Consider the following 23879-nt stretch of genomic DNA (forward strand, 5'->3'; position numbering starts at 1 on the left):
GAAGTTCATTGGCCACGGTTGTCAAGCGAGCGAGCGAGCGAGCGAGCGTTACTCCACCCTCCTCGACTTGTCTCAAGACTTTGGTCCTCTTCTTTCTCCTGAGCACAAACGAGCCACACGGCTACCATCGAACAGTTCTGTAAATCGCGCAAGCTGAACACGTTCTGCACTGTACAGGACACTTGACGTGATTGACAAGGGTCGACAGTCCCTCAGCTAATTGGAATGCAAATCTCGATACAGAACACAATGTGCATTCAAACGCCGTAAAAAAAAATAATAATAATAATAATAATAAAATACACACACTGTCCAGAACTGTAGGTGTGTTTGGATGTAAATCCACTAGATGGCGAGAGTGCGCGTCACGTCTGAACGAAGTAGAAGCGGAGGAGCGTAGAAGAAGAAAACCTCGGCTGTCAGTGTGTGTTGCAATTTATGAATGAGAAGGCGCTGATTTGGGGGTCCAACATGTCGTTTCTTCCCAAACTGCTTCTTGTGGTTCTCTTGGCTTTCCCGGCGCACATCGCCTTCACAGGTTTGTGTGTTTTTCAAGCCTTTGCCTCGCGAGGAGGTCAAAAATGGGCGGCGTTCAACTCTGCAAGAAGTGTTAGCCTAGCCTAGCTTAGCTTAGCTTAGCCTAGCCTGTCTTGTCCTCAGACGAAGGAGGGCCTTTCCCCGTTCGACATGTGCCTCATCCGATCAGCCAAGCGATTCTCGATATGGCGACTTTGAGAAAGATCCGCGGCACAGTTTGTAGCTCAAAGCCAAATGAGATCATCGACGACTGCGGAGAGTTGTCCACTTGACGCGAGTTCGCTTCCTTAGACTGACGTGGCCTTACCGCTAGCCACAAGCTAAGTAGCACGATTAGCAGGCTAACACACACGTTTGATTGAGATTTGTTGCTCCTGTCATAAGATTTACTTTTCAGCATTTTTGCTGTGCGTGTGGTGCAAAGGTTTGCGTCAACGTGAGAGATTTTTCTCACACGTAGTTCAAATACACAAACGCAGAGTTTGATCAATATTTTTGATTTCTTCTTTGCTCTATTGCAATTTAAAACAAATCCTAGAATTCACATTTGAGTGTGATTTTTTTTTTTTTTCATGTTGCGAAAGTCTCTTGAACGAGAGGTTGGTCGACAGTCTTCGATCTCCAATCCATCCACTTTTTCTAATCTTGACAACACAATCAGTTGAAAAGTGCAAAGTTTGCATCAAGCGTTGCGTCACATTCCGCGCACACAGATTGTAAATTCATTTCATTTATGGCGCACTTATCGCACCAGTTAAAATAGTCAGAATCTATATTTTTAAAAACTTCAAAGTAGCATTGACACCTTTTCACTGTGTTTAAAAAAAAAAAAAAAGGGCAATGAGGAGGCAGCTAAAAAAAAAAATGGACTGCAAGGCTCCATCAGCTTTTTCTTTTTCCTCTCTCAAGTGATTTTGAGCACGAGAGACAGAAATAACTCGACTTAGATTTATTAATTTCTGGAGTAAATTTGGGCACGCAGGACGGGCGGTGGGCGCTGAGGATCTGATGGAGGACGAGGAGGCCACCGAGATCGAGGACGATGTCGTGGACGACGTCGCGGCCGACGACGAAGACGACGAAGCCGAAGTGGAAGACGACGAGCGGACGGAAATCGTGAGATGAGACGAGAACGCCGGCGAGGTTCAATCGAAAGGAAACGCCCATGCCGGTCTGTGTGTGTGTGTGTGCGTAGTCGGAAGGAAAGGAGGACGACGAGGAGGATGAGGAGGCGTCGGTCGGCGAGGTGAAGGCGTCTCCTAACGCCGACACCGCCATCCTCTTCGTCAAAGGAGAAGGTCGGTGGGCCGATCGCGTAGTCTGAACAACTTTATACAACTTCGGAGCGCGTTGTTGGACCTCTTGGGACATTCATATGTTGAAGTCAATCGTCATCGGCTGTGATATCAAATATATATATTCGTCTGTTGCTTTGGCATTTCGCCTGCGTTTTACACGCCGACGGAAGTTTTTGTGTGTTCCGAGACATCTTTTGCGGGTCGCACGCTCTCGATTTGCGGCACTTTGAGGAAACAAAAGAAGCGACGTCGTCTGCTAGCTTCAGGCTTGCTTGTCGTGCAAAACGCCACGGATGGGATCAAACAAAAAATGGATTCAAAATCTGGTGGGAAAAGCGCTGTAGTTTGTCGTCGCGCGCACAAATGAAACGAGTCCGATATTCCGCGTCAGACTTCCCGGCCAACGACATCGTCAAGTTCCTGCTGGGCTTCACCAACAAAGGTTCCGAGGACTTCGTGGTAGACTCGCTGGACGCTTCCTTCCGATACCCGCAGGTAAGAACCGGATCGGGCCGGCCTCTCCCGAGCTTCTCGTCCTCGCCGCTGTTAAACTGTCGTCGTTGTCGTTGCGGGTCAGGACTACCAGTTCTACATCCAGAACTTCACGGCGTTGCAGCTGGGCACGGCGGTGCCGCCCGGGCGCCAGGCCACCTTCGAGTACTCCTTCATCCCGGCCGAGCCCATGGGGGGGCGCCCCTTCGGCCTGGTCATCAACCTCAACTACAAGGACGCCGACGTGAGCGCGGGGCTCGGCTCGGGTCGGCGTCGCCGTGGCGACGTGCTCCTTTAAAGCCCCGCGCTTCTTTTTTTGCACAGGGGAACGTCTTCCAGGACGCCGTCTTCAACCAGACGGTCACCGTCACCGAGAAGGAGGACGGACTCGACGGGGAGACGTAAGCCTCCGTCGCTTAACGGTGCCGAGCTTTTCGCCGGGGGGAGGGGGGGCGTAAACGACGCTTTCGGGTTGAAATGGTGGAGGGGGGGGGGGGGGGAGAGAAAATAAGCGTCCCGATGAGATGGCCCTAAAGTGGGACACGGCGTTCCAAAGCGTCACCTGACCTCCGCTTCCTGCGGCCCGGCAGCATCTTCATGTACGTCTTCCTGTCCGGCCTCGGCCTGCTCGTCGTCGTGGGCCTCCATCAGCTGCTGGAGTCCAGAAAGGTAGCCGCCGCTAAACGTTAGCCGCTCCGGGGTCGCAACCCGCGCCCGAACCGACGCCTTTGTGAACAGAGGCGGCGTCCCGCCCCCAAAGTGGAAATGGGAACTTCCAGTCACAACGACGTCGACCTCAGCTGGATCCCGCAAGAAACCCTCAACCAGATCAGTAAGCCGCAAACGAGTCTCTCCTCTTGTACTCTTTTGGTCTCTGTTGTGTTTTGTTGGGCGTTTTTGTGTGACCCCCTCGATTGAACTTTGAACTTTTCCTCCTGAGGATCCCTCCCTCACTCACTCGCTCACTCACTCACTTTCTTGTGTGGTCTCTCCCGTTGGCCGTCACGTCTTCAGTGCAGAGCCGCAGAGGTGAGGCCTCCCTCGCTGCATCTCCCACCTCAGCACACTCGTCCGTCACGCGTCGCGAAACGTTTTCTTTTGAACGCCGCCGACCGAGTGGAAAAGGCTCCAGACGGCCGTTCGTTACGGAGTTCCACCATTTTGAAACGTTGAGACGTTTTTACACGAGAATAAAACAACGCACAGTGGAATGGGCGGAAATTCTGATGGGGGGGAAAAGCCCAAAAATGAGAGTTTGGATTTCTGAAGTTGCAACGTTTCCAGAAAGATTCGGACGTGAGAATCAGCTCCAAATTTGTGGAAAAATTTTGCAGTTGTCAGGAAAAATAACACCCCCACCGGGCGATGGGAGGAACAAAGTTGAAATCTTACGATGGCCAAATATTCCGTGGCTGAAGACTCGCTAGTACAAGAAATATCAAAAAGAAATCATTTTTGAGTTGAATCATGCGGCAAAATCGGCGGTAACGTTGGCCACAAAGGGGCCTTCGCCGTTCACTACATCTCAAGTGCGCGTGTGATATTCCCACCACATTCGGACGGACGCTCGCCCTTTCTTCAAATTGCGGCTGTTTACAATTCAATTTGGTTGCCGATAGCCATAATTAATAACAAAAGTAGTAATAATCTGCGTGTGTGCCAAGTGTTTTTTCAGTTTTGTTTGTGCCCCGCAGACAAAGCGTCGCCCAGGAGGTCTCCGCGCAAACGCAACCAGAAACGCTCGGCGGGTTCCGACGAGTGACCGCGCGAGGACGCCGGCCCGGGACGACTGCTGGGGCCGTTTTGATGGGACTTTTTTTTTTTGTTTGTTTTTGCTTTGCTTTGTTTTTTTTCTCCTCGCCTGCCCCCCGCCACCCCCACCCCCACCCCAAGCAAAACTTTTTCACACACTGAACTCTGCCTTCTCCCAGATTGAACGCGACGCTTGTGTTGATTTTGATTGTGACGATTTGATGCCGCCGTCGTGAGGAGCGCGAGGAAATGAGCACATTTCATGCATCTCGATTACAGTCCAAAGGTTTGCATGAATGTCGACGTAGGACAAAAGAAAACGGTTACGCAGTCGTCGTGCTTGAATAAGTTAAGTAGCCTCCGTTCCCATGGAAACGTTCCCCAAAAATTCACTGGAAATGGCCGCTTTGGTGTCAATCGGGGGTGGGGGGGGTGTCGTCTGTTTGTGTGACGCACTGATGATGATGATGATGATGATGAAGATGCCACATTTGTGTACTGTCGCCATAGGAGCAGAATGTCAGCTAATTTATAGGAATCTTTTTTTTTTTTTTTTTTTGGTGGGGGTGTGTAATGTTCGCTTTACCACGAGGGGGCGATGCACTGCGGACAGGAGTATTGAACTTTGACCTTTGTTTAAGGGCTCCATTTTTTTTGTTTTGTTTTGGTTTTTAATGTTGTACGGATCAACTTTTATTTGCACTTGTGAGTGAACAATAATTACAATTAAGTTTTGCCAACGTCGTGCACGCTCTTTGATTTCAAACACACACACAAATAGTCAAGCCTTTCGCGTCGTATAAATGTACTGAAAAAAAGAAATCGCCATTTATAGTAAAATGTCCAAAGGAATTTTGTTGAAATACAACCATATCTTTAAGTAACAAAAACCCATATAGTGGGGAGGACTTAAAACTGTGACTCATAAATTTCAGCCATCCATAGCATATTCATACGTTTGTTCCTTCAAGTTGGTCGATTCAAATGGATTCTCTTTTTTATTAGCCATTTAATTAAACATTGGTCCATTTCATTTTTTGGGTGATTGTTTAGTTGTAAATAATAACGCAAATAGTGTCAGTACGTGTGCTATCCAGCAGGAGGCGCCAGAGTCCGACATTGCCTATCAGCGGGCTGCTGTTGAGTTTTCGTGACTTGTCTTTAAAATCTGTTCAACGCGTCACTTCCTGTAAGGTTGTTCCGACCGTCCAGCAGCCAATTTAAGAGATTTAATATGCAACGTAGACTTTTTGTCAATCAAACAAAATGCTTGTTTGCTGTTTGCTAAGTGGGCTGAGCCGGAGCCGCCCCTAAAACCACACCCGTGTTTACGTTGTAAAAAAAGCACCTGTAATAACTCCTGATCCTTGGCTTATTTTTTTTTTTTTTTTTTAAAGCGTACCATCAACATGTTCTGAAGACAGACGATTTTGTGCAAGGACGTCACCCCGGGCGGCTCCCCCCAAATCCCAAACCGTCACTGTTTGAATAGGATCTAGCGATAAATAGATCCTAATAATCGATCAATTAAGCGGAAGTCCTTCGTTGGGTTTTACATTAGCGACCCCTGGCGGCGCCAACAGCGGTCTCTCGGATGTTGTCTCGTTGCCATGGCGACCAGCACACCACACAGGCTTAGCCCAATGCCAGCGTCAGCCTCGCCTAAACCCTTGAAACGAACACGCACGCAACCCACCCAATGTGTGAATAGTTTGCGAAATGAAATCAAAACACAACGAGGCCTGCTATGTTCATCGTGTGTCAACTCGACGAAAGTGCAAGTAGAAAACAAACAAACAAACAAAGGGGTTCTATTTCAGTCCAGTTATGAATTCCAGCTCAACAGTTCCCAAATCACGTCGGCTGTACTGAAGACTGCCAGCACGCGGTCCCGAGTTCCCGACACGAGTCAAAAAAGTTCTGAGCCGTCCTCGCCCTTGCGAAGATGAAGAAAATACAAATGGTGTGAAACTCGAGGACCAAATTGTTGGCAAAACAGTGTCGCGTGTACGTCGGCTGGTTTGGAAACACAAGTGACGCTGAAAGCGCTACTTTTGTCTGAATGAAGCTCCTCAACTCACTTCAACATAGTTCCTCAACACCAGGATACCACTTAGATGCTGGCGAATTGCAGGCTAACATTCCTGCCACGCAGTCCGTAGTTTGTATACAGCGGCGGAACTCGGTCAAATGGGGTTAAAAAGAGTTAGCGGGCCCGTTGAATTGCACTCTGGGTACTCGATCGAGGCTATCGGATGTCATCCGAGCAATCGCACTTTCACACGATTACTTTACAATCAACTGTCAACTCTTTTGAAGCCACCCCACATAACTAAATACATTTCCAAACAAACAAATCTAAAATAGTAAAACAATGAAGCACTCAATCAAGCATCTTAGCCTCAGCGTCATAAAAGAGACAATTGAAATTGATTTGAAGTCCCCCCCCCCCCCCCGCACACCCTAAAAAAAGACGCCAGCTCTTCCGCAGAGGTTCCACCGGGTGGCGCCAGTTCACCACACAAAAGTGAAGGAAACTACGTCATGCCGAACGGCAAATGAAAAGCATCCAATTTATCATTTTTCTTTTTCTTCATTTTTCTCCCCCTCCCCTCGTTTTTCCGTTTTTGGGCCCCCCGTTCGCCGATGGAGAAAATGGCGGATCTGAGAAATGGAGAAGGAGCAGCAGTAGCGGCCTCGGGACGCCAGGGGGAGACGGTTGCGCACCTGTCACATTGCGCGCGCTCGCAAAGAAGTCGTCGAAGCTTCAAGCTAGCGACGCGACAGACGAAGTTAAACTTTGAATAAACGATGAGCAACTTGGTGAGCTGAACTAAAAACTGTTTATTCTACTTTCAAATAGTTTCCCTCAAAATTTTCAAGCGAAAATATTTAACTTGACGTCACGAAAGTATATTTTTGTTGTTGTTGTTGTTGTTGCACTTGCTAGCCACCGCTAGGGATAAACTTGACTACTTGGACAACTTTAAATAAAATGGAAAGTTTATACTAATTTACACACGGGAATTTCACGCAGCTAATTTATGCTACTATATTTATAGTTAACCATCTTATGTTACTTTCAACATTTCTGGAGTTTATCTGCTTTGTAACACTTTAGATTTGGTAGACTTAATTTAGCTAATTTATGCATGACTGCCTCATAAAATGAGTATTTTTTTTTTTTTTTTTAGCTATTTTCCATTCTACAACGATGGCTAGCTTGAATAGCTTTAGCTAGCTAGCTTTGGGCGCCAGTAGTTGGCGCTACAATTCAGAATTGGAACACGCCAGCCAATCGGAAGAAGAAAGAAAAGTCTTTGGTCACAATTATCAAAAAATTGTGTTTGTTCCAAAGTACTCGTGCTATCAGTACTTGGCATCGGTATCAGGGACAACTCAAGAGGGAATACCTGTACCGGTATTACTTTGAAAAACAAGAGAAATGAGATAATAAGGACCTATTTCTTTACTTTTGTAGCCCCGTTCACTTTCATTTCAGACATTTGCATGAAATCTTTGAGAGCTACTTGTTTTGAACATTTTTATAAATGGAATTACAACTCATTTAATGTTTATGTTGAAAACATTTTCATGTCCAGATTGTTTTGGTATTTTTTTTTTCTTTTCATATATTTAAGCACAGTGTTGGGAATTCAACCTCTGCCCACGAGCCCTTAAGCCTTCTACGTGGCTGTATTTGAAGTGTTACTGATTACAATGGTAATTCTTCTTCTTCTTCTTCTTATTATTATTATTATTATTATTATTATTTTTTAGGTCAAAAGTTTGAGAAGCAGTGCCAAGGCGTAACCTCGCGAGACTCTCTCTCTCTCTCCTCTCTCTCTCTCTCTCCTCTCTCTCTCTCTGTGTTTTTCGGGGCGATCAAGCGTGGCGGGCGGGCGGCCGGCGGCCCATTGAGATCACAGCACACGCGCGGACCTCGAAACAACTTGGCGTGCACTTGTCTCTTTTTTCCTTCTTTGTTTTTTTGTTGTTGTTGTTCTTTCCTTGGTATTTGTTGGTCACGCACGCGGAGGACGACTTCTTTTTCATATCCTTTTTTTTTTCTTTTTTTGGGCGCAGACGCCCGCTTCTTCGGCTCCCTCGGCTCCTTCGGCTCCCTCGGCTCCCTCGGCTCCCTCGGCTCCCTCGGCTCCCTCGGCTCCCTCGGCTCCTTCGGCTCCTCCGTCTCCTCTGTCGCCTCCGGGCTCCCGTCGCTCCCGAGCCGGAGCGGCGCGATGTGACCAAGACGACGGGCGCACTTTGGCTGTGGCGGCCACTTGACACGTGAGTGGCACTTTTCTTTCTTTCTTGGGAAAGGTGAACTTTTGACGAGTTTGTGCGTGGCACGCCGACCCCCACCCCCACCCCCACCCCGGCACCTCCTCCTTCTCCTCGGTGTTATTTGGCGATGGCAAGTCATCATTTTGTTCCCTCGCAGGGGCTCTCGGGCCCCCCTGGGGTGGACGTGCACGGCTTTCCTGTGTTCCTATGCAACCTCTTTCCGTTCATTAAGGTCGTCTCCGCGCGAGCCAATTGTGACCAGATACATTTTTAGCATTTACACGGCATCAATATTTCCTCTTACCATAATGATGTTATAATGGTAATAATTGCTCTTTACATAACACGCCTCTTTCGATTGGTTAACATTTCGCCTCATGCGATAACAATATTCTTTTCATCAAGTTACTCCGTAATAAGAATTGTTATGATCCGCATTTACGTATTGCTCCTGTAATATCATTATTAAAATAACGACGCCGCGTTATTGTTTTCCATTTTTTTGTGTCGCCCTTGGTGCAAAAGCTGCAAGATGGTTTCAATTGAAATGATTATTTACATGACGCTCCATTGATTAAAATGCCTTCTCTTGCAATCCAATAATAATCATTTATAATTTCAATTTTTCACATGGACAGCAGTGAACAATTTGAGTGATGAGGCGTGCGCGTGCCTGGTGAACTTTGAGCTTTCAGCTTTTGGCACCTTCCGAACGAAGTGTTGCGGCTCACGACCTTTAAGCAAATGCAAGGAACTTTGACCTCAAAGTGTCCTTTGACCTTTGGGCCGCTCGGAGGGCCTCGGCAAAGGTCGCGTCCGCTCCTCGCCGCCGGTTGTTGTCGTTTTTGCGGTGGCGTCATGGCGGCGAGGAAGGAAGGAGGGAAGGATGCAAGGAAGGAAGGAAGGAAGTCACCTTTGGCTGATTGGAGATGAAAGTGCGACGTAAACGTCACGTGACCGTGATGGCGGCGACGTTCCGTTCCACACGCACACGCCACAAGAGTATGAAAAACATTTAAAAAGCCGACGTTTTCTTTATATTATCCCTCGTGCACACTTGAAGCGCACTTCTACTCGTTAAAAGACGCTTTTGAAGGTATTCCCAAGCGTCCGGCAAATTAGAGGCAAAGCGTGCTCGCGTCGCGTTGTTTATTTTTCACCGCAGTTCAAGTTTACGATCAAACTGGCAGAATCCAAATGAGAATTCCAACATCGTCAACCAAACCCACCTCGGCAGAAATTTGTAAGCTGTGCAGCACGAGGCGTCGGGCCAAGCGCACGGATTTGAATTTCAATACACCGACGCAATTGGAGAACGAAATCATATCACCCCCCCCCCCCCCCCCCCCCCCCGATTACTTTAGGGACCGTCACTGCTATCCTGTAGTCCGACGACAGTCCGGGAAAGGCCACGGGTGGGCGAGGCGACCTTCGCACGGGTGCGATGCCGTCTTCAAGCGTCCAACAGCTTTGACTAACTCTCACCTTAGTTGGGGACCTTCTCTGCCCTTCTCGCCGTTAGTCGCGTTGGCAGTTGTGCTCAGCGCTGCCACGCGTGTCGGGGCGTCGAGCGCCACTGCGCCGAATGCCCAAAGCGTGAAAAAGACGGCTGCGAAATACCACCTCGGATTTTAAGAATCTCAGTCAGAATCCTCGCGACCGGCGTAATGGACGCCAAGAAGAACAGCAGCGCTGCGGCCTCGCGGTTCCTACGTCTGCCTCTCAGTTCCGACTTTGAGACATTTGCAAACGTCAGTTTTGGTTTTTTTTGCGGCTGTTACGGACCCAACGGCGCCCGAATCCTCGTCGGTTAACGTTTGTGTATTTTATGCTCAGCTGAATCCACGATTAAAATAATGTTTAGCCGCTTGGAATTTTTTGGGTGTGCAATTGTCACCCGAGCGTCGCCTAACGAAATCTACGGACGCAACAGTGATTGCGCGTTTGCAAAGTAGCGCCTCTCCCTCTCGGCAGCCATCTTTCAACCCCGGGGAGAAAAAAATGGTCTGAACAGCAATTGCGACAGTTGATGAATCGCTCAAGCCTGCAGTACGCCTTGGTTTTCATCTTCATCAGCATCTCTTCTCGCTTTGCTGTCATCTGTTTTTGTTTTGTTTTGGTTTGGTTTTTTTTTTTGGAGGGGGGGAGCGGAAATACCAAAAAGAAGCAGCCGTCTGTTTTCTGCGACAATTGGCAATTTCCGAGGGCGACGCGTGCACTGAAAACTGAGCGTTCACAAATTTTCGTCTTCAAGCGATGCTAACGTGCTAGCATGTTTTTGGAAGGTGGCGGGAAAATGTGAGCTGAGATTCAAACCCACCAACTGTGAAGTGTGAAGCACTCACGCTGACCACGAGGGCTGCGAGGTTGTCGCCGTTTATCTGTAAACTCTTTCGTCCCTGGTGATGATGAAGGTGGCGGTGTCGAGGGTCAGAGTACGATACGACCTCGGACGCCAAAGGTCATTTTCTTGCCTAGTGAAGACGACGTGAACGTCGTCCTGCTTGTCAACACGAGGCGACCGCAACAGGTGGCCAGCGCGTGCGGCGGCGGCGGGCCTGACCTTTTCCCCAACACGAGTTGTGGCAGCCCCCCCATGCGCCCCCCCCCCCCCCCCACGTGCGCACACACGTCGAGAGCAGCTGTTAGCGTTGCCTTTACGTTTGAGCATCAACGATCGAGTTGAGCAGCTGAGCAAGATTTTTGGTTGACTTTTCGCCGGCAATATTTTCGGTTTGTGTGCGTTTTGACATTCACGTTCACGCTAAGCTACGTACACAAACCTTAAAGGATGATTAGCACGTGTGTATATTTGTTCATATACTGGTAGTAGACCAGCTGATGTCCCCCTCCTGAACACCCCCCCACCCGACTTCTGCACACTAGTAGGATGCCTTTGAGCACAATATGTGCTCATATAGGTGGTACGGTAGTGGAGTTGTAGAAAAAAAAAAAAAAAAATCAAGCTAAATGTTGCTCTTTACTTGCCCTCATTGCTGTGGATCTCGTTGGGTGTGTGCATGAGCTATTTGTCCTGTTAGGGTTGACGTTTGTGAATTGATTTCATAAAACGGACTGCGGCTAAACGGGTAAGGTTTATCTGTTGGCTCACGCCTCTTGAGGGCTCTGGCACTTTACCGTGGATCTCGGTCCCGAGATGGCCCATCACCTCATTTCTTTCTTCCTCCCCGCACACAATACGTGGGTGTTATCCATTGTTGCTTTTGTTGTCGCCATGGTAGGGTCACCTAGACCGGTGACACATTTTCTGGTTTTGCTTGTCCGACACGGTTTGCTTTGACACGATGAAGCCCGATCGTAAAAGACGAGATGCGGTGGTATCGTAATAAATGTCCCGTAGTGTTGCCACTGTCGTCCGAAAGACCAAATTTGTCTGATAAAGGCCACAGAATGTTAGCCCAATTGACTTCAGGTGACTGTTTCAGAATTGTCGCGCAGGTGAGAAATTGCGCTCCACTAACCTAGACGAAAATTATTCTGCAAGCCACCCGGTCAGCAGAAAGTGAACGGGCGGGTTTATCGCATGACTGTATTGGAAATTTTGTTTGTTTGTAACGTTTAGCGGCTGCAAAGTAACCGGCCCCCGCGCCGGCTAGGACGACGTGTCGCTAACTAGCCCGTTGCGTTGACGCCGTTATGAAAGATTTGAAGTGTCAGGCCGAAGCGGAAAGAAAAAGGAAAAAAAAAAACAACAAAAAACCGAGCCGGTTAAGCGGGACGCGAGGTGACACTTCCCAAAGCAGGCTTTGCTCGGCCGTCGGGCGCGGCGAGGCCCGGCGGCTTTGCTGACACGGCCGTCTGTGCGCCGACTTGACGACTTGGCTTTTAAGAGACTTTCCAAGAGCGACAGCATCATTAAAGTGTCGGATTAGAAGAAGAATTCGCTGAGAACTGACGCAGCTTCACGCGACGCAAATTTGCGCGTGCGCTACGTTTGTGGACGGAAAGTCAGCCGAGCGTTTATTTGATAATCTGCCAGTGCGCTAAACTCTCAGGAAGGATACTTGGATGCTTTTAAGCCTCACTAGTGAAAATACTCACCGCACTCGTACAACAACTACATGTTGCCAGGGAGGCGGAAACTCTGCATTAGTTAATAACTGCAGGAAAGTATTCAGGTTATAAAATACGACTGGTGAACACCTCCTGCTGCGCTGGGTGTACTAGCAACAAATACGGTTGTCAACCTATGCACTTTATTACCTTACTTACAAGTGCACATCATGAACAGCAACAATGGATAACACCCACGTATTGTGTGCGGGGAGGAAGAAAGAAATGAGGTGATGGGCCATCTCGGGACCGAGATCCACGGTAAAGTGCCAGAGCCCTCAAGAGGCGTGAGCCAACAGATAAACCTTACCCGTTTAGCCGCAGTCCGTTTTATGAAATCAATTCACAAACGTCAACCCTAACAGGACAAATAGCTCATGCACACACCCAACGAGATCCACAGCAATGAGGGCAAGTAAAGAGCAACATTTAGCTTGATTTTTTTTTTTTTTTTTTTTTCTACAACTCCACTACCGCAGTTACGTCACTGGGGAACCAATCGTCTCTCCACAGCGCACGCCCGCGGGCTGTTGTTCAAGCAGGGCGGCTGGATGGTGACCTCAAGTGCACAAATAAGACACGTGCACGTCTCCAATGTTCATTCTTGACAAATGTCATTTCCTGTCCCTGAGGTACACCAGGGTTACCGTTTGCCCGATAATTCAGACGTCCATTTTCAAAAGCGCGTTTGCGGGAGCTGCAGTCCGTCTGTATGACTTTGAGCAATGGGCGGGGTGCCCCCAAATGTTTAGCGTACCTTCATTATTTATGTGTGTGTCGGATGGACCCCGTGGAGTCGCCTGCCAATCGCCAATCGTCGCGCAATCCTAGTTTTGCGAAACGCGGCCACGTACGTTCTACCTGTTCATCAGCTCGCCGTTCTTTGGTCCCGCGAGTGGCATCCGTCACTATGGCAACAGCAGAAGCACAGCAAACGTGCACATGCACACCCTCGACTGACCCTCCAATTCGGGTGCGTTTGATTCGATGACTTTTTTCCCTCGTCGCTGATGACCGCTCAACATTTTTTGCTGCAATTTAGACGATTTGAGTGTATCATCACCTGCTGACCCGCGTATGCTAATATTAGCCTCATGCTAAAGGCGTGACCTCACGTGTGATGCTAGCGGCTAATTGGTAGCGTTTCCGTCTTTGTTGTGAGTCTTGCGTTGGCGCTAATGATGGGATCTCGCTAAGCGCATACACAAAGTGTGTGTACGTGTGTGTGTGTGTGTGTGTGTGTGTGCGCGCTGGTAACCAGGACACGCTTGGAGAAGAGATTTAAAATGTCAGTGATGATTTTCCTGACTAAATAATGCTTAAATCAAACATAATGTGCATGTGTTGTGTACCTGTAATTGTGTGTGTATGTAGATTTGTATGTCTGGGTGCGCTTGTGTTGTGTTTGTGTACGTTTGTGCATGTCCATATGTTTGAATGCATTTTTTTGTACGTGTTTTTGTGTAGTGTGCGTTTTATCAGCTCCTTCCTAAGCAGCCGCCGTCGTTTGAGGTCATGTGATTTCGCATCCCTTTGCCCCTCCCCACCCGTTTGTCGTTTACATTGCCGACTAAGCGGATCGGAACCGGATCAAAGTTCCGTATTTTTATTTTGTGGCTTTTCATCGGTGCAGAATGAGGTTAAAGGTTATCATAAAAGATTCCTCCGGGTGACAAATGACGTCTGCGGCTATTTATATGGCGACGTTGAATGTGACTCGGCCGTCGCGTTGATACGCTTCAGCGGCGATGATTTATTTTGATGAGGGGCGGGGTGGCGTCGGGCCGGCCCGTTCCAGTCGGGACTCGTCCTTCATCCGCCATCTTCTCTCCGCCGCCATCGACATCCTTTCACCTCGCACGAAGACGAAAACTCCGATCGCAAGACTTGAGTTTGCGTCCCGGTCGGCTTTCTGAACAAAAATGTTGAATTTGCTCTCGGGCTGGTCATGTGATCGGTTTAGCCGCACGAATATTTGTATTTGAAAATTGTTTCCCTTTTTTATCCTGGCAAGTGAAATGCAACACCCCCCTCAAAGGAAAACTTTGTGGAAGCTTCTCATGTTGCTGTTGTGAAGAAACGATGAAGACGAGCCTTCTTCATCATCACAATTTGAAAAACTGTAACAGTGGAAGCAATCCAGAATGGATTCGCTCTTTTTTTTTTTTTTTTTTTTTTTTTGGAGGGCGGGGGGTCCATGCTGGCACGGAGCACTGGCCCACTTTCCTTCTTCTTTGGCGAGCGGTTTGGCGTCCTCCCCGGCCGTCGTTTAGAGCACTAAACGGGACTCGCGGGCGATGAAGATCACGACGATGATGATGTTGGCGTCGTCCATACGTGTGCGGCCTTTACGGCGCGTGGGAATTGTCGAGCGTGCACGCGAGCGCTTTCCGTTACGGCTGAAATGATCCGAAACTTTTTTCGTGCGTTCCTCTTTGTTCGGGTTTTGTCTTGCGGTTGTTGTTGTTGTTGTTGTTGTGTTTTTAATGTCTTGTTTGCTCGTTTGGAATTTCATCTCTTCAGCCCTGTTCCTCCTGCCAACCAATCGCCTCACGTCTTGTCCGGGTGTGCCTCGTTGTCTCATCACCGGGTTTGGCTCCCTGATTCTTTCGGGTCTCCGTCAGGGGATTCTGTCGAGGATTTGGGTTTTGGCGCTGTTGGTGGCTTATTCTCCAAATGACATTTCTTTTCAAATATGAAACGATCCCAATATTTCAGGCCTCGTTCTAGTCCGGCACTTGCGCGCCATTTCGTGACGGACGCGTCGGGCCGCCCGGCCTCTGCGCCACAGACATCGTCCGTTGCGATTGGTCCGTTTTGGTCACATGCAGTGACTCGGTTCAACATACCGTTCGACCTCATCCGTCTGAAGCCTTCTTGATGGGTTTTGCAGTCTACTTAAACGGACGGTCCGGTTGTCGGGGCCCGTCGCGCAGTCACCGTTGTGGTCGCTTTGTTGCGACAAACAAAGGAAACGAAAAACGTCTGCCTGCCGCAAATGGCCGTCAAATAAATGCCGAGGAAACTCCGCCCTGCGACGTCGCGGCCAATAGCGGCTGCGGCGACACTCCCGACTTGGGGGAGAACTGCAGGACATTTTCAAAACGGATAAAGTTCAGCCGCACACGGGACAGCCAGAGTGACGTCGGCGCTTTTATTCAACAAGTTCCCCCAAAAAAACAAAATTCCAAAGAAATAAACGTGATGTGCAACAACAGTGAAAGAAATTCAAACTTAAGGATTTTTCAACTCTTTTTTTTTTTTTTTTTAAAGATCAAAATCAGGCTTTTAAGAGTAAATACTGCGTCCCCATCTCACAGGCTCACATGTCATCTCCCCAAAGCCAAAAAGAAGAAGAAGAAGAAGAAACGTTCATCGTTGCTGAGTGTTCTTCGATGGTGGCCAAAATCCTTTTTGCTGTCTGGGGAAGCCACTTTTTCGACGCCCAGTCAGACACACTCGCCGTTATTTTTGTTGCGTTCGGGCGCCCCAAGAGAACCCGCGCAGACGAGGTTCCCGCGGGAAACGATCGGCGGAGACGCGGGTCGACGGCAGACGGCCGTGCGCGTCGGCGTGGGACGGGACGGGCAAGGCCGCCGTGCGTGTTGTCCTTGCGCCGGAACTTCATCAGTTGAGCGCTTCAAGAGCAGCGCGAGCACGCAGGAAGCGTCACTCTCGACTCCTGCTCGCCGGCCCGGAGCGCACCAAAATGTGGCCGAGCGGGACGCGGCTTGAGCGCGCCTGCGCTCGATTGGGGGAACGAAAGGGAGCAAAAGGTTCCGGCAAACGCCGCCGGTCGACTTCGAGCGTCAGCTGTGACACGCGCCGACTCGTACAAATCTGATCTCATCAAACGCCGGCGAGCGACAGAAGAAACCGACGCACGCGCGCAGGCACAATAACAGAACGGGCGAGATGGGAGACTCGAATGGGCTCCGTGGAACTGGGTCGAGGTGGACAAGGTAGTAACAAATACTGCGTTTGAAGAGCAACGGCTACGGAAGGAGAATTGAAATAATGGGCAAGATTTGAAGAGGGCACCGTTTGCGCGAGAATAAGAAAGTAGAATGTCCGTGTGCCAATAATAAGGACGTAATAACAATATTAATGAGGTCAGGCGTCTTGAAAAGTGAAATAAAAAGAGGACGACAATACCAGTGGAGGTGAGGATGGTAAAAATAAGGCAAAGATAAAAGTTGTCAAGGGCAGACTGCGGCGTCGGCTTCAGGGTCACGACCCTGCACTGTCCACAAAATCAAAGTTTTTATGTTTTTTTTTTTTATCAAGCGACCCCGTCGAGCGTGACTGACACCTTTCAAGCGACGCGACAGAGCGAGCGAGCGAGCCAAAGTGAAAGTGAGTCGACCCGACGACGCCAGAAGAGGCTGACGAGCCTCTTCTGGCGTCTGACCTCCTTTGGTGCTAAATTAAAATGAACCTGAATATTGATGCCTAATGAAGACGCCGTCACGTGGGAAAACGTTTTTGTGTGTGTGTGTTTTTTCTCCCCTACTCACACACAAAATCTCTCTCGGTCCCACGAAAATCTGTTTTGAGTGTGAGTGAGGTTTTATCTGTTATGTGTGTAAGGTTGTTAGTGTGTACGAGAGAGAGAGAGATTTTGTTGGCCTGTGGAAAGTCTTTGTGAAGTGTGAGAGGTTTTCGTTTTTTTTTGTTTTTTTTATGGCATGCTTGTAGGGTTTGTTTGGGAGGGGGGTGAGCTTTAGACTTTGTTGGTGTACATGAGGTTTTTTTTTTTGAGTGTAACAATTTTTACAAATGGTGTGCTGTTTTTTTGTAATGTGTGAGAGATTTTTGGGAAAATTTGGGGTGACAACACCTCCTAATTTTTTCTTTCCGGTTTTCAAGCATTTGTCACAAGGCTCAAACTTTCACCAAAAAATGAATGTTAACCCGTCCCTCCATTTTCTGAGCCACTTATCCCCACAAGGGTGACGGGATAACACAATTCAATACATAATAGATAATATCATATACACTATGTCTTATACATTACGGCTGCGTGAATAATACGCTGATGTGTTACTTGAATTTGAAAACACTTTTCAGGGAGTCCTTTTTTCCCTCTCACATACATCATCTTTTGCCCTCTCTCATATACACACACACACACGCTTTTGAACAAGACACACTTCGTTCCACCTGCCCGTCATCATTTGTGTGTGCGTTCAGGCGAGTCTGAGATGGAGGAAGGGGCGGAGCTTGAAGAGCAGACGGGAAGTGAATGTCATCCTTCTGCGTTTTGTGTGCGTGTTAGCATAGCAACTAGCAAACAGGAAGTGGTACCCACCCAGCGACAGGAATTTGCCGTTGGATTGACAGAGCGCCAATCGGTGGTCGCCGGGCCCCAACGGGGTTGAAAGTCGCTCAACACCTCGTTCGTTGCTCGCTGACGGCTTGTGCATAATGAATGCGTGTGCGTGGCCCAGATTGTGAATGGTGATGTCATCGATGTAACCTCATCTGAAAGGTGACTCTGTGTGCGTGTGTGGAACCCTCGTCTTCATGCACACACACACACCCAGTCCGGAACAATGCAAGATTGTTGTGTGTGTGTGTGCGCTTCAAACAGTGATTGTTTACACACCATCCAGGCTTCTGCTTTTCCTGGCTTCTGATTGGCCGACTTGGGCGCCCCGGCGCACCTGCCCTTGCGTATTTCCCAACACGATGGAGGTCAAAACCTGTGAACGCTTTTGAGGACGACGAACACGAAAGATGTGCAATCCGCCATTTTGCTATTTTCCTCGCGTGGCTATCGTCTGCTAAGAGCTTCACAGACAAATCTCGGCCTTCCTTCCTGTCGTCAACATTTTAATCATCATATCGAATGATAAATAGCGTATGTACTGCGACAGTATAACGTATTCCAATATTACAATTTGCTGTATTCTCCTCTGCTGTCTACATTTGCGTGGGAATTGGCTTACTGTAAATACACGCAACGCTGCATCTCCTGTATGAAAAATGAATATGTAAAGGGAGTGTATTTTTGCAATCGGGATAAGAATATTCTGTTTGTTATTGTAGGAAATGTATCATTGACACGATGAACTAGTTGCGGGGGGGCACGGGCACGGTGGCGTCACAGTTCTGAGGACCCGGGTTCAATCCCGCCCGGCCCCGCCTGTGTGGAGTTTGCGTGTTCTGCCCGTACCTGCGTGGGTTTCCTCCGGTTGGGCGTTCCGTTTTTGTTCCGACATCCCAAAAATATGCAACATTGATTGCAGGCTCTAAATTGCCCCGTCTCCACGTGCCCTTCGATTGGCTGGCGACCCTTGTGAGGATAAGCGGCTAAGAACATGGATGGCTGGGCTTTTTATGGCACAGAGGACAACATGTTAAAGCATCCGCCTCCCGGTTCTGAGGATCTGTTGCTGTTGAAATCTATTTTTGCGTGTTTTAAACACATGTGTTAAATATGTTTCAAACGTGAGAGGGGACAAATGTTTTGCAATGGTCTCTAGATATCGTCCATATTCATTTGATCCGGATCCGATAGGTACATGTGGGTCTCGGGTACCGCACGTGTGATGCTGATGAACTTTGGCGTCAACGTGCAACATTTACATTTTCAGCTCTTGCCGGCTGTCAACTCTTTGGACTCGTTCCGCTTCAATTGATATCTTTGAAAAAAAATTCAAATCATTATTCATCTTCACACCTGGACGTGAACGTGCAAAAAGATGCAGCGACGAAGTCCGGACCCAGAAAGAATAAAATAAAATCATCCTGACTCATGCGGCAAGCGTGCTAAACGCAAGCTAGTTAGCCCACTCCCCTGGAAGCAAGCTAGCCCAAAAAGAGCGCGTGTCATCCCTTGAACACTTGAAATGACGACTTCAAAAATACGTATATTATTTTGCTTTTGAACGTATGTCTTGGTCCGATAGCCAATTGTAACAGGCAGTAAGTAGAACAAGAATAAAGTGCCAGTTGTTTAGTGAGTTTTAACTTGGCGAGGATGCAGCGCGGCGCTAGCGTCGCGGCGTATTTCACTTTAATTCAGCGTTGAAATGTTGTTTCAAGCCCGTCGGAGGCCGGAGGCTCCCGTCGCCGTCTGATGGCCGTTTGACGACGCCCATAAAACATTTTATCTCCTTGGCGACCTTGACCACCGCATGAACTCGGCACGCTCTCGACGCCGTCGTCACCACTGCGTGTGTGCGAGTGCGTTCGTACGCGCTGCCAAATCTCGGCGATGGGACACTTAGTGAGACGCTGATAGCTGATATGGAAATGATAAGAGTACATGATGTGCGGGTGTGTGTTTGAGATTTGGAGCCTTCCTCATCACCTTCCTGTCAGCTTCCTCCTCACACATCATCGTCATCATCATCATCTGGACTCTTAGTGCATTTGCATCTTCATCATTCATTTTCAGGCCCCAACACAACACTATGACAACCATAATGACATTTCTTTAGTAGTAAATCACATTTTGACAGCTTTAATTTTGACTATTTTTCTGAGTTTTGTCAGCGAATTTAACATAATGAGAAGCACGACTCTACTCGTAATTGACACACTTGCACTGCCAAAAGCAGGTACTAGTAGTTATGTAATAGCTAGTCACAAAAATGAAAAATGAGGAAAAGTCAGGCAGTCAGTCTCTCATCTTAAAGTTCCCAGGCCATCATTTTTTTTTAATTTTTTTTTTTTTTTTGGGGGGGGGGGGTGGCTGATGTTTATCTTATTTCATGTTCTTTTTAAGGCCCAACCGATGTAGATTTTTGATGACCAAATAGTTGAATTGGCAAATTGATTCTGGGCCTCGCCCTTTTATCAGGTTTGAGCAAAAATGCCCAGGATGTCCTTTTCCAAGGCCTTCCAGTTGGTCTTTTACGCTCGGCTGTGATGGAGTCTACCTTCATGACGACAAGTGCGATAGAAAATAGTTCTATTGAGGGATACATGCGCTAACGTTAGCGGAACCGCTCTACTCACCCTAAATGCTGCTACTCTGTCATTTTCGTCAGTAGCTGACATTAATCGTTGCTGCTGTGTTTGGACCTTCTTTGTCTGCTCTCCTTGCTGCTAATTGGGCCGCGTGTCCTCCAGTCAGGCATGTGGTGGCCCAATGTGGTACTGCACTGAAGGCCTTCACCTAAGTTCAAAGTTGCCTGTAGACTATAAAAACATGCTCAAAATGTGTCAAAAACGTATAGAGTCACGCACACACTGCTTTGATTGTTCCGTTGGACGAGTTAGCTGGCTAACTGCCTGCATGTCATACTTGATGTCACATGGCCGACGCGCACGGCAACAACAACAACAGTAACGAGCGCCTACGTGACCGCCGTCCCCTCGCTGCGGCCGCATCAAAGGAAAACCGAGCTCTGTTTTCCGTTCTTATCGAAATCTGTCATCCGCACAAGCGCGCGCACACTTTTCAGAAATCCGATTTGGGAGCTGTGAAGAATAAATGCATGAAGGCTTGAAAAATGACTCCTGTCTGGTCATTCAATTAAGAGCCCACGCAGATGCTTTGCACACACACAAACACACACAAAGTGTTTGTCTTTACATTGTGTGGAATAATATTACTGCTCCTTAGGGCTTTTTACAAATACAACACGTTTTGTTTTTCCTTATTAAAACACTAACATGACCATTTATTTTTTTTTTTTTGGGGGGCTGGAATGGATTAATGGGGTTTCCATTCATTTCAATGGGGAACGATGATTTGAGCGTTTGGCGTTTGGGAACAACGGAACACAAGCGGCAAAAAGCGCGATCACGACGGCGAGCTCGCCTTCGGAGGGGCGGGGCCCGTCGCTCCGCTTGATTGCGGTCTGAGGCGAGCGGGACCCGGCCCGACTCGAGCCGGGTCTTCGTCGCCCGCAATCAGGGCGCTCGTAGATCCTCCAATCAGACGCTCCTCAACTCACGACGCTCTCAGGCTTTTCCCAGAATCCCTCAGAGGCCACTCCACTACCGACACGTTTCCACTTGAGGCCGAGACGCCCCGTTGCGAACGATCGTTCGCGTGTGGCCGACTGTCTCCGAAAACAGTTTTGGGATTCAAGAGCAACGCTAGCAATGAAAACGGAACTTTTCTAATGTCCTTCCATGCGCGCAAAGACCATAAAAAGACCAAAAGAAAAGAATAACTACTGCAACGTAGAGATGCCACAGATGGGCTAACGGAAATATTATTATAGATTTTTGGGGGTCCTTTTCAGCTGTCAGGTCAATCAGAACGGAGGATCCGAATCCCGTTTTATGCCGGAACGGTTTGACTTTGTCACGGTGGAGTTTTTCATGTAAACAAATACTAAATGATGATCAGGTAAACATTCAAATATTGTGCCTGCAGTTGATAACTTCCTCGTTTTAAATGTAAAGAGGTCAAAAATGAAATGGTTTCATTGGTTATCTTTTTTCAAATGAAGCGGCTGATTAACGGGTCATCGGAGTTTCCGAATGCCAAATATCAGAGACCAAATCCACTCGCTTGAAGCCGGTGAACGATAACCCGGGACGGGGGGGGGGGGGGTCGTGGCTTTCGGTGTACTCACCGTGTACTTTGTGTGTTGCAGCTGGTAGCGAGGGGTGAGGGGGTGGGGGGGCCAGTCAGCAGCAGGATCAGGATGACAAGATGGCCGGCTGTGTGTTTCCAATGGGACCGGAGAGCTTTCAGCGCTTCACGCCGGACTCTCTGGCGGCCATCGAGCAGCGCATCGCCAAGGAGGAGGCCCGGCGCAACAAACACTACCAGGAGGTGGGTCGTGGTCTTCGCCAAATTTCTTTCCAAAGCATCCATCAACATTTCCACGTGCACTTTCCGCCCCCCCCCACGCTAGGACCTCGGCGACGTGGAGGTCCCTCGGCCGCGGGCCGACCTGGAGGCGGGCAAACAGCTGCCCCGCATCTACGCCGACATCCCGTCTCACCTGGTGGGCGTCCCCCTGGAGGACATCGACCAGTTCTACTTCCGAGATCAAAGGGTACGCCCGCCCCCAACTTAGCACTTTTTACCCGGAAATTGTGGAAGGACAAGTGGGCAAAAACAGAAAATACTGAATGAAAACTGGCACAAGGGGGCTCCAAAAGGGGGGGGGGGGTATCCAAAGGGGCTATGGTGCGTCCCCCCCCCCCCCCCCCCCCGACAGTCAAAACTAATTCCTTTTTAGTCCCAAGCAAGTGAAATCAACTCGTAAGTCCAGAGCAGCGGTTTCATTTGTCCCGTTTCCTCGTGCTTGGATATCAAAAAGTTCATTATTATTTTTTTTTGCCACCATTACTTTGATTGGCTAAGGAGGCCCCGTAGCTCAGTGGTTAGAGCACTGGTTTGGGAAACCAGGGGTTGTGGGTTCATATCCCACTGGGGCCTCCACTCCCTGAGAAGGGTTGCGTCAGGAAGGGCATCCGGCGTAAAAATAAAAAAAAAAAAAAAAAAATTGTGCCAAACATATGTGCGTTCATCTGAGACGACACGCTGTGGCGACCCCGAAAGGGACAAGCCGAAAGAAACACACACTTTGATTGGCTAAGCATACACTGTCGTGTCTTTTGTACGTGTTATTAGTCCAAGGCTGAAAATTGCATCTTGCTTCACGTTCCCCAACACTGGTGGAGCGCGTTCATGATCAATATCTGTTGCCTGACTATAAATACCGCCTTATTATTATTATTATTATGATTCAAAAGCATACAAAGCTTTGCTTCTGGTGAACCGGCAGCTAAAACAAAGTAACGTCATTGTGACTTCGCCGGGGCCCATTTTTGGAGTACTTTGTAGTACGTGACTGGTCAGAATGTTGCGCTGCAAAATTCCAAAATCTTAGCAAGAAGATTTTTCACGGAAGATATGATTCATCACCAAAAAAAAAAAAAAAAAAGATTTCAGTTGAAATACTGCAAGTTTATGGTTGTACTTTTAGTGAAAAGTTTTCCCCTACTTGTTTCAAAGCAAATAGCTGCAGAGGAGCCCGCACTTGTACTCGCGGTCGTCGCGGCCCGAGCGCCGCCGCGGGAGATGAGGCTGGCGAGCGATGCGTCGCCGTCCCTCGCCGGCCTGGCGCGCCGCCGACTTCCTCTCCGGGGAGCCGACGGCCTCCCTTCTCGGCTCCGTGCCGGCCGCGACGACGCGTTTTGTGCTCGCCGGGCCAAAAGTGATCGTTTGTCTTGGTTGCAGAAGGTGTGCAGACTTTTTCTTCAGACAAATGTAACGATGTAAATTCCGAACAAACGTCGCACAAGCGCAGCGCTTGCGAGACCGAGCGAGCGTCGTCGTCGCCTCCGGTGCGTCAGCCGGTTCTTCCGCCGCACGATCGTCGTTGCTCCTCGTAAGAAGCCGGCCGAGATGTTGACGTCACCGCGACCGTGGAGACGTCCGCCGCCTCCCCGGCGGAATGCGCGACGCTGGGACATTTTCAAAGATCTCCTCAATCGGATCAGCACAACACAAACACA

At 48.7% G+C, this 23879-nt stretch overlaps 2 protein-coding genes and 1 non-coding gene across 11 annotated transcripts in view; all 3 read left to right on the forward strand.

The window, feature by feature from the left end:
• Positions 1 to 367: 367 nt before the first annotated feature.
• Positions 368 to 4819, forward strand: ssr1 (signal sequence receptor, alpha). Of its 4 annotated transcripts, none has more exons than XM_061805250.1 (10): positions 369 to 538; positions 1520 to 1653; positions 1733 to 1835; positions 2227 to 2330; positions 2413 to 2571; positions 2652 to 2728; positions 2918 to 2996; positions 3066 to 3159; positions 3268 to 3356; positions 4022 to 4819. In XM_061805250.1, the coding sequence occupies exons 1-10, from the start codon at positions 439 to 441 to the stop codon at positions 4313 to 4315; spliced, it is 1233 nt and encodes a 410-aa protein (XP_061661234.1). In that variant the 5' UTR covers positions 369 to 438; the 3' UTR covers positions 4316 to 4819. The 4 variants fall into 4 exon arrangements, with proteins under 4 accessions (XP_061661233.1, XP_061661234.1, XP_061661235.1 ...); XM_061805251.1 differs by having other exon boundaries at positions 374 to 538; positions 3342 to 3356; positions 4022 to 4220; XM_061805249.1 differs by having other exon boundaries at positions 368 to 538; positions 3342 to 4159.
• A 1911-nt stretch (positions 4820 to 6730) lies between these two features.
• Positions 6731 to 23879, forward strand: part of LOC133492611 (sodium channel protein type 4 subunit alpha B-like) — a 51901-nt gene continuing 34752 nt past the window's right edge. For 2 of the 6 annotated variants that reach the window (XM_061805053.1, XM_061805050.1), the window contains exons 1-5: positions 6734 to 6902; positions 7721 to 7802; positions 8166 to 8369; positions 22004 to 22185; positions 22268 to 22411. In XM_061805053.1, coding sequence (XP_061661037.1) covers positions 22063 to 22185; positions 22268 to 22411 — 267 coding nt within the window. In that variant the 5' untranslated portion in view covers positions 6734 to 6902; positions 7721 to 7802; positions 8166 to 8369; positions 22004 to 22062. Of the gene's footprint in view, positions 6903 to 7720; positions 7803 to 8165; positions 8370 to 22003; positions 22186 to 22267; positions 22412 to 23879 lie in introns of all 6 variants that reach the window. The other 4 variants (XM_061805057.1, XM_061805051.1, XM_061805054.1 and 1 more) reach the window with 4 other exon arrangements.
• Positions 22725 to 22797, forward strand: trnap-ggg (transfer RNA proline (anticodon GGG)). The gene has a single exon. It is a non-coding gene; the product is annotated as a tRNA-Pro (tRNA).

This window comes from Syngnathoides biaculeatus, chromosome 19 (assembly GCF_019802595.1).
Source record: "Syngnathoides biaculeatus isolate LvHL_M chromosome 19, ASM1980259v1, whole genome shotgun sequence".
Taxonomy (NCBI): Eukaryota; Metazoa; Chordata; class Actinopteri; order Syngnathiformes; family Syngnathidae; genus Syngnathoides; species Syngnathoides biaculeatus.